Source organism: Parus major, unplaced genomic scaffold, assembly GCF_001522545.3.
Source record: "Parus major isolate Abel unplaced genomic scaffold, Parus_major1.1 Scaffold246, whole genome shotgun sequence".
Taxonomy (NCBI): Eukaryota; Metazoa; Chordata; class Aves; order Passeriformes; family Paridae; genus Parus; species Parus major.
Window position 1 is genome coordinate 236644 of NW_015379264.1, and position 9385 is coordinate 246028.

The 9385-nt window shown below is 47.6% G+C and overlaps 1 protein-coding gene across 4 annotated transcripts in view; it reads right to left on the minus strand.

The window, feature by feature from the left end:
• The window catches only part of ATF6 (activating transcription factor 6), a 75207-nt gene extending 66353 nt beyond the window's left edge, over positions 1-8854 (minus strand). The window contains exons 1-7 of one of the 4 annotated variants that reach the window (XR_004495647.1): positions 8731-8853; positions 8561-8625; positions 6881-6968; positions 6473-6567; positions 5861-5990; positions 5415-5621; positions 2738-2958 (exon numbers count right to left, since the gene is read on the minus strand). Coding sequence is in view for 3 of the 4 variants with exons in the window: in XM_015615729.3 (XP_015471215.1) it covers positions 2738-2958; positions 5415-5621; positions 5861-5990; positions 6473-6567; positions 6881-6968; positions 8561-8625; positions 8731-8800 (876 nt within the window). In the remaining variant the exon portion in view is untranslated. Of the gene's footprint in view, positions 1-2737; positions 2959-5414; positions 5622-5860; positions 5991-6472; positions 6568-6880; positions 6969-8560; positions 8626-8730 lie in introns of all 4 variants that reach the window. The other 3 variants (XM_015615729.3, XM_015615728.3, XM_033511469.1) reach the window with 3 other exon arrangements.
• Positions 8855-9385: the final 531 nt, after the last annotated feature.

The following is a 9385-nucleotide window of genomic DNA, read 5'->3' on the forward strand; positions in this document are numbered from 1 at the left end:
GGAGAGGAATGATTTACAATGTCACTCTGCTTCAGCAGCATTGCTATGCACGAGTGCTGAACCAGGATTAAAGGTAGAAATTGCCTGCTAACTTCTTTTGCAGCCTCCAACTTTTAAAGTTGTATTGAATTGATCTTCCACCCAAGATAGCATCTTCTGGTTCTAAGGAAACACAGACCACAGAGGGAGAACATTTGCCTTAAAAACAATCAGGAATCAGTGATGCAACTTCTGCTTTTCTGGCTTTGAAAACCAGACCACCACTAGTGGAGATATACACAAAAATGCTGTAAATATGGAGAACTGGAAGGTTCATTGCAAACCTTCAAACATCACTTCAAACAGCATTAACCAGATTCAGATTGCCCTTTATCTTCAGAGGTTTTACAAAGAGTCATGCACTTTACAAATAAACATTGCTACCTCAATTTACTTCCAAAGAAAACTCAATTATGAGCAAAATTTAACCTCCCTTCCAACACAAGCTGTACCTCTAGAAGATTGTTTCTCATACTCCAGAGAGGTTTTTTGTACACTGCTGGGAAAGTTAACAAAATGCTGAAAGTACAAACCATTCAATGTAGCATTAGCTGCTTCCCACCTCAGCTTATGAAAGCTGCTGTCTTTGAAGACACATCTTTGACTGCAGGAATACAAAACCTATGCAAGGGATTTTTGTTCTTATGGAAGTTCTGGGTTTTCCTGTCTCTAACTCAACAGAACACAACTTGCTTAATGTGTTCATGTTACACAAATATTGCACAATGTACAGCACAGAAACAAGGATTCTCAACAGAAATCCACACTTATGCTGAAGTTATTTTGCATAATGAATGTTTTCTAGATCTGCAGTATGCTGGCACTTCCCCCTGGCTGGCAGGCTGCACATGTGTGCCACCAGGCTACCCAGGGCCTCAGCCCTGCCATCAGCTCTTGCTGCTGTAATCCCCTGGCAGGCTGAGTGTAAAGCTACCAGTTTATCCCTCCTAAACCCAAAAGAAAGTCCTGCAGTGTTTCTTTTTATCCTGCAACATCTGCTCAGATTAGCAAACAATAACAGGTGTTACAGAGCTCAAATGACAGCTCCATCTGTGCAGCCCTGAGCTCCACATGCAGCGTCCAAGGCAGCCCAAGGAGATGCTTTAACCCTGCTGGCTCCAGCTGAATCCCAAAACATTTGTTTTTTCTCAAAGCACTGTTTCACACTATGTGCCAAAGAGCAGCTGCAACTGTTTTGCCATGTGACAAGCACAGGTAAGATGTGCAGCACTTCACAAGTCTTCAAACTGCTCCCCTAAAAGGGGGAAATGCCCACACAGCCACCCTTGGAAACAAACAGCTGTTTGTTACCCCAGCTACACATCTGACTCCTGCTGTCATGGCTATGTACATGCAGCATGATGACAAAAAGGGGCTTTTGTCAATTAAACCTTACATTCAGGCAATGGCAAGGTGCCATGCTAGCCCTGCTTACAGGGGGTCACAAATCCAATGACTGCAGGTCGCTGATCTCTCGAGTTAACTCTGTGTGACAGGGAATTATCACTAAAAAATGCAGCACACTCAACTGCTCTGCCTACTGAGAGACCTTTGTTTGCCTCTTGCACACTGAATATCAAGTTTCCACTGTACTCTGGCTGCTCAACTATTTGTAGCACAATATTTTCATTATAAAATGCAGCCCACACACAAATATGATTCGTGAGGAAAAGCTGCCATCAAGCCTGAGTGGCAATCCCAGACACCAGGAAACCACACAGCATCATCCCTCCACAGGAGCTGAAGGAACAGGTTCCCACTGCTTTTGGGAAACAGTGACCTGCACTGCTAATGAGCAGGTGCCTGTACAGCAAAATTCCATGTGTTTTTCACCAGTGTTTCCTCCCTTACACTGAGATGTGATAGGAGCCTCAGCTCACAACTGTGCTTGGAATACCACATGGGGGAATGACAGAGTTTGGAAGTCACCAACAAGAAGCTTTGGTCCTTTCCTCAAGCATGGACAATAAAACACAATCAGAGCAGCTCCAAGTTACTAGGAGCTAAATCAGGTTAACAGCCAGCTGGCTAACAGGTTAAGCTGTCAAAGCTGAAGAGGGAAAAAAAGCCCACACACATCTCAAAAGCTACTGTTTACACTTACTGCTTACTGTGAGCTACTATGGAAAAACTTTCTTATTTGCACTGCAATTGTTGAGAGCTTAACCCTCTTCTACACATTCACTACATCATCAAAAGGGAGCCTGAAGAGATTAGGATCATATGGAGCTCAGTAAGTGAAGTTTCTAAAAATCATGAGTAAAATCTGGAGATCAATGGCTATGGAAAAAGAATGAGGCACTGAAATTTCCAACTCATCTGCCTCCAAAGAAAATGTTTTTATTACATGGATTAGAAAAGTGATTTAGCACTAATCAAAAATCAGATATATCCAATCTCCCTGTAAGTAAGAGAGGTGCAGCCACTGAGAGGTTGCACTTGAGAAGACAAGGGACACAAAACAGCTGTCAGCACTGCCTTCTGTCACTACACTTGCACAGCTGGCCTGCAGCTCGGGGCAGGCCAGCAGATCCTGAGCTGTTCCTCCCTGCTCTGTGCCAAGCTGCTGAACTCCCTGTTTACAGCTGGAAATCCTATGAAGAGTTTTCCTGAGACTCTGAAGGGACCATCAGGCCCCACATGCAGGTAACAGGGATGTGCACAGCCTTGGCCAGCAGCTCTCAGAGTCAGAACTCACGTCCAGCCCCGTGCCTGGGGCGCTGCTCTGCAGCAGGGGCTTCGTCACCGGGATTTTGCCGCTGCTGGAGCCGCTCCCAGCAGCTGGAGACAGCACATTCACCGTGTGGTTCTGAAGTGCTGGGGCCCCTCCTGCCACTGCAATGACTGGCTGGGAGGCAGGCAGCACCCCTGAAGCCTGGAGCTGTACCACAGCAGGCTGGGGCAGCACCACGGACGGACCTGGAACACAAGAACAGCAGCGCTCAGCAAGGATGAAATGCATTTGTACATCACCACTTTGTAAGGGCATACTGCAATCCCCTCCTGCCCTGCACACCTGAGCTCAAACCCATCAGTCTATCCCACACAGCAGGAATGGAAAGAAGCTGTTCCAAAGTTCACAGGACTCTTAATCCATCCTGCAAACTAAAACTACAGATATTACAGGAATCCAATAAACCCAGCTCTGCCCCAAAAGCTCTTCAAAGTTAATAAAATTCAACACTTGTTATATACATTACTCAGAATTGCTAATACTTGAAGCACTCTGAACAACCTTCTCAAAGAATTTAGCCAGCTTACCTCAATCCTCCTTCTCCCTTTTTTCTATAACTACTGCTGCATTCAATAGGAGACTTACTACACAGAAGTGACCTGTGCCACACTGATCAATTCAAACCAGCAGAGATGGAAGGTGAACAAAAAAGAACAATGCAAATTACACTTTCAAAACTTACACTGAAGTTTCAATCCACACCAAGACCATTGCTTTAGAAAAACATCTTATGCAAGGAAGTTTATACACAAACTGAACAGAGTTTAAAGAAAAGCTGGCAAAATGAGGTCATTTTGACAGAGTTTGAAATGGAATTAAAAACAGTCACTTCCAAGAAATTTCAGTCCAACAACTGCATTTAACTCAAGCAGGTGCTTGAGTAATATTCTGTTGTCTGAAAACACATTAATGTCTCTCTAATCCTTTGTAACAGGATGACCTTGCCAGCTCTCAGAAAGAGCACATTCCAGCTGAGCATTCCAACCAAAAAGCACGACAATGGATTACAGCATTTATCCAGCCTTCTGGAAGGTGGCAAGTGAAGCAATTTACCTCGTGCCAAGATCTTATCTATGGGGTAAAACTAGAGCTTTGGTTTTTTTATATTTTTTCAGACACCATCTTGAAGACATCAAAACTTAGTATGACCCAGTTTAAGAGTCTTAAATGATGAAGTTGAGACTATTTTAATTTTTTTTCTAATGTGGAAAAGAGATGATGCTCTAAGACCATGCTTTCTCCTTCAAACTTTTTTAAAAGGGGCTGCAAAAATAAAATTTCTCATCCTTCTTGGACGATAATGGCATATTTCAAACTGGTGGTTCCAACTTGTCATATGCAGGGGATTTAGAGTGATGAAAAAGATCCTTATGGTTTTTGTTATGGAAGCTGCACAAGAGAATTTTTAAACATACCATCAGTTAAAGGGAAGCATGGACATACTTTCTCAAAAGCATTTCCTCTGTATTGTCTCACAGAAACTACTGTCCCGACTTTTCTTCAGGGAAAAAGAGAAGCTGATCTGCAGAGCACTAGACTTATATCCAAAGAAATCCATATCCCCAGCATTCCTTATTCCAGATGGTATTTTAGCAGCTGGAGCATCAGAAGGAATCAGAATTAGGTCATGCTGACAGTGCTGACCTGTGTTTTAAGCAGTCTAGCAATCTTAGGCATGTTGTAACAAATGTCATCATCTCCAGATTTGGCTGAACCCCTGATGCAAGAGAAATCAGTAATGGAGACAAGTTTTTCCCAACTGCAATAATTTCTAGATAGATGCCCTTAAGAATTTGTCTCCTTTTCCTTGCTCAGGGCCAGTGCAATCAGCTGCAAGGGACTGTGGCCATCAGCTGGTGGAACGAGCAACTGCAGCTGGCAATTCCTGCAAGGCAAGCAGTGTCCCTGCTGCCCAGGCTGGAGAGAGAAACAATGCTCTGGATCCAGAAATGAAAGCTCAAGCTGCTTCAAAAATCAGTAACAGGGTAACTGCAGGAATGAAGAATTATCACTGGGCAGGAAGTCACTTTCCTCTTGTTAGCATCAGCAGCTTTTCTAACCTCTGACACAGCTCTCCATTTTTAGCAGATTTCACAACATTCTTTTTGATGCTCCTTAGTGAGCTACAAAGCCATAAACTCATGTTCCCACCATCCTGTGGAAGAGTTTTGTGTGGGTTAAAAACAGGCTTATATCACTTCTCCCAAGCTTTCCAGCTTCATCCCAACTGATTCTGCTGGATCTCCCTTCAGTTATGACAGGACTGTAATCACCTTATGCACCACCTGACACTGCAAGCAGAGCAGAGCAAAGCATCCCTACAGATCCTTCCAAATCAGCACTTTTATCTCCACAGCTGCCAGTGCTCAGCACAGCCTCTGTCCTCCAATCCAAACAATGACATAATCCAGCCTTCCACTTCAAACAATGCCCATGTGAGTGCTGCTCCTCACAGGACACTACAAGAGGAGCAAGGCCACCTTCTCAGCCCAAAGATTTTCCAGTAATGCATGTAGGGCCCTTTTTTCTATTCCTCCTCTTTCATACCCCAAACCTAACTTCATTCCATCAGCCACCCCAAACAGACAATGCTGTCACTGTCTCACCATCAAGGCCTGGCCCAGCCAAGACCTTCCCTTACCTTTAGGAGGTGCTGGCTGGATGTTAACAACTGGCTGATTCTTTGCCAGGGGCACAAGTGTGGGAAGAGTCTGGATAATGATGGTTTTAGCTGGGATGCCAATGTTAGCCTGAGCTTCAGGCACAGCAGGCAAAAGGGGTTTGGGCTGTATCAAAGGCCTGGACACTGTCTGACCACACCTCTTCAGGCTCCTCGCAGAATTATTTGCTGGGAAAGGAAAAAGAGTCAGAATTGGACCGAGAGGCACAAAATATATAATGCAAGCAATAATGAAGTGGCTTTTAATGTGGGGTTTTTTACCCATCTGTAATATTTGTTAAAAATAAACACATCTGATTAAATATGCAAGTCATAAATGATAGGACATCTAGTGTCTGTTAGTTAATAATTTGGATGCAAGACAACACACATTATCTATAGGATGAAAATAACTTTCTCTTTCATACCAGATCGAGAAGAGATGCTCACAGCAGGCTTCTTCCCCCCATCTCCTTCTGGGGATGCAGGGCTTTTGCAGCTCTTGCTGTAGAGAGAGATGGGAGACATCTGGGAGCTACAGCTGAAGTCCACATCATCCTGCAGACAGAAAGCACAGGACACCAATGCTTCAGAAGCTCAGAGCAGTATGTACCAGCACTTCAGAGTATATCTGCTTTTCATCACATCTGTGTTGCTGCTGCAGCCAACAGGAGAAAGGTTTCACTCTGCAATTTGGTTCTGGCCAATGCCAGGTACCACTAAAAGAAAAAAACCCAACAAGTATTTCTCCCCATCTGCAGAGCAATGGGAGGCAAAGGCCACCACCTGCTAGACCCAGAAGCCTTTAGAAGGCACTTTGGCAACAAACCTAATGAACATAGCTGAGGAAAGAGAGCTGAACATGCTCTTATTCGAGTGGGTCACAGAGAAGAGGTAAGAAAACACCACTGAGGGGATTTTGCAAGGGTTGGGTAAATAAGCTCTTTCTTCTTATGCCATGAATTTGGTGAGAGGAGTAAAGCACAGGGGTTTTTGTTTGTCAGAGCTGCTGCTGTGTGTGTTACATGTGCTTTGCATACAGGCACGTTCTGCACTGGAGAGTCCACAGACGGTGGCGAGGGGACCGAGCAGCTGGAGGCAGCTGGTGACAAAGGTTCTGTCTTCACGTTTGCATCTGCAAGAGGCAGGTAAAGACATTTCACTGCACAGGCTTTCAGCAACAGGAAGAGTAAAGAACACACTGTCCTACAGCAGATATTTAATTCCCAAAGCAATGCATGGCAGAAAATGTAGGGGGATTAAAGTTATGAAATAGCATGGCTTGTAGGTTGTTGCCAGCTGTACCCATCCTACAGAAACACAGCCCAATTCTCATCACAGAGCAAAAGGCTGCAGGGCACCAAGCAGCTCCACACGAGTTTTAAGAGCTCACCCTTGTGGGGAAGGAGGGGAAGAGTAGCACCTGCAGAATACAGAAGGTTTATTACCTGCATAAGCATGGCCTGTAATATTCCAAAGGTCTGAGTCCCAAGACATCAAATCCAAATCAAAATGGAAGTTATAGAGATCATTTTCCTGAAATTCAGAAAAAGAGACAAATACAGAAAAAGAAAAATACATTGACACCATCAGCCATTATGTTCACATTCTTACAGCTCCAGAAAACAAAACAAACAACATATCTATCAATCACTTAAGGTGCATTAAGGTATGCAGAGATCAAAGTCCTTAAAGGAGAAATTCTCAACTGAAACACACAAAACAAGGCTTCTTTTTAACTTACACCAGTAGGAAGGGGCAGGTCAGTTTAAGACCATCACTAATTACCGTGTTCTTATTTGCAATTTGTGAAGCAAAAGTTCTAAATTCAGTTGTTGAACCATCTCACATAAAACACAAGTTGCAGGAACCTGCTGCCAGCCTTCATCTGCCTTGAAAAATGTATTTAATGTTCTTCCACCCTTACATCTCAAAGCACTTTACAAACAGAAGCAGCACCAGGGACAGTTCGCCAGGAGGTAAACAGACACAAGATTGACTTGCCCAAGACCTGACTAACAGTGTGTGTTAAGTCTCCCTGTACTTAAATACACTGATGTCAACATCTAAAGCCAAATACATTGGTTTGCTTTTCCAACAAAAATCAAAACAAACAGCCTAAAATCACTCCATACATATAACTTATCATACAACCTTTAAAACAACAATTGGGGGTTTTCTCCACTTATTCTGCTTGTGCATCTCTAAGTCTCAGTTTCCCGTGCACCTGAGCACTTGCATGAAAAATACAAACATGACCTACCCAGCTTATACAAATATACAACAAAGATTTTTCTAAAAACTACACTGCAGTTATACCTTCCCTTATGCTCCCAACTCGCCTTGTGAAGGGAGGCTCAAAAACACCAAACTGCATAGATAAGGGTAATTACAAGTTAGAATGAAAATAAAGCTGAACACAGTACATTTAAAGGAAGAATGACCAAAAAACCACAACGTGAGCTGTGCACTAAGAGTCCTCAGCCAGGCAAGAGCTGCTGCTGGGGAATGCCTGTCCCTTGTACAGCCGGTCTGTTCCCGAATGCCGGTCTGTTCCCTAAAGCCGGTCTGTTCCCAAATACCGGTCTGTTCCCAAATACCGGTCTGTTCCCCAATGCCGGTCTGTTCCCGAATGCCGTGGGCTGTACGGCTGTAGGAACACCCCAACAACCGGGGGTCACACTGCCTGTAACCCGGCTCCTGCCGCACCAGGACACAGCGAGCAGGGACACGGCAGGGCCGGGAGAGGAGAACCCGCGAGGAAATAAAGCACACCGGACAAGGGGACAGCGAAAAAGATACGGATTAATGCATAAGGTCGCAAGCAAAGGTTTTTGGAGAGAATCCTACGCTACAGAAGAAAAAAAGCAGCCATCTAAGAGACGAAGGGATGAAGAATGGCCCGGCTGGGTGTAGGTGTAACACACGCACCCTGCCATCAGCACCCTGCCCTCGGCACCCTGCCCTCGGCACCCTGCCCTCGGCACCCTGCCCTCGGCACCCTGTTCTCACCCTGCCCGCCCTGCCCCGCCGGCTTTCGGCCATCGGCCCCCGCAGGGACAGCCCCGGGCGGACACGCTCTCCTGCCGGGCTGCTCCGGGGCCGGGCCCGCCGTGCCCGGTACTCACCTCCGGCTCGTCCCTCGGGGCCGCGGCGCCCAGCAGCTCGCTCAGCTCCTCTCCCAGCACGGCCTCTGCGGAGAGACAGCGGGCTCAGCGCCGGCCCGGCCCCGCCGGGGAGCTCCGCGCCGGCCCGGCCCAACCCAGCCCCGCTCCCGGACCCCCGAAACCGCGCTCACCCCAGTCCAGGCCGCCCCCCGGCGCGGGCAGCAGCCCCGCCGGCTCCCACTCGGCCTCGGCCGCCGCCATCGCTTCCCGTTCCTGCCGACGCACACGTCTGCTTCCGGCAGCGCAGGGCCCGCCCCGGAACGGCTCGGCTCGGCTCACACTCGGCACGGCTCGGCACGGCTCGGCTCGACTCGGCTCGGCTCGCACTCGGCTCGGCTCGGCACGGCTCGGCTCGGCTCGGCTCGGCACGGCACGGCCGCTGTCCGCGCTCCGGGGGAGTCGCAGTTTCAGCACGGGTGGAAAAGGGAGCAGCTCAGGGCCCAGCGGGTCCCGGCCGTGCCCCAGCCCCGGCCGTGCCCCAGCCCCTGGCTCTGAGCGCCGTGCCCAGGCTGCGAGCTCCTCCGGGAGCGGTGACTCCAGCACCGCCCGGCGCAGCCCATTCCGGTGTCCCTTTTGTGCAGAAATTCCTCCCAGTGTCCGACCCAAACCCCGCCTGGCTCCGATCTCCTTTCCGGCAGTGATAAAGTCCTCCCTAAACTCCTTTTCTCTGGGCTGAACCACCCCAGTGCCCTCAGCCGGCTCTTCCGGCACCGCACGGCCCGGTATGGCCCGGTATGGCCCGGTACAGCACCGCACGGCCCGGTACAGCACCGCACGGCCCGGTAC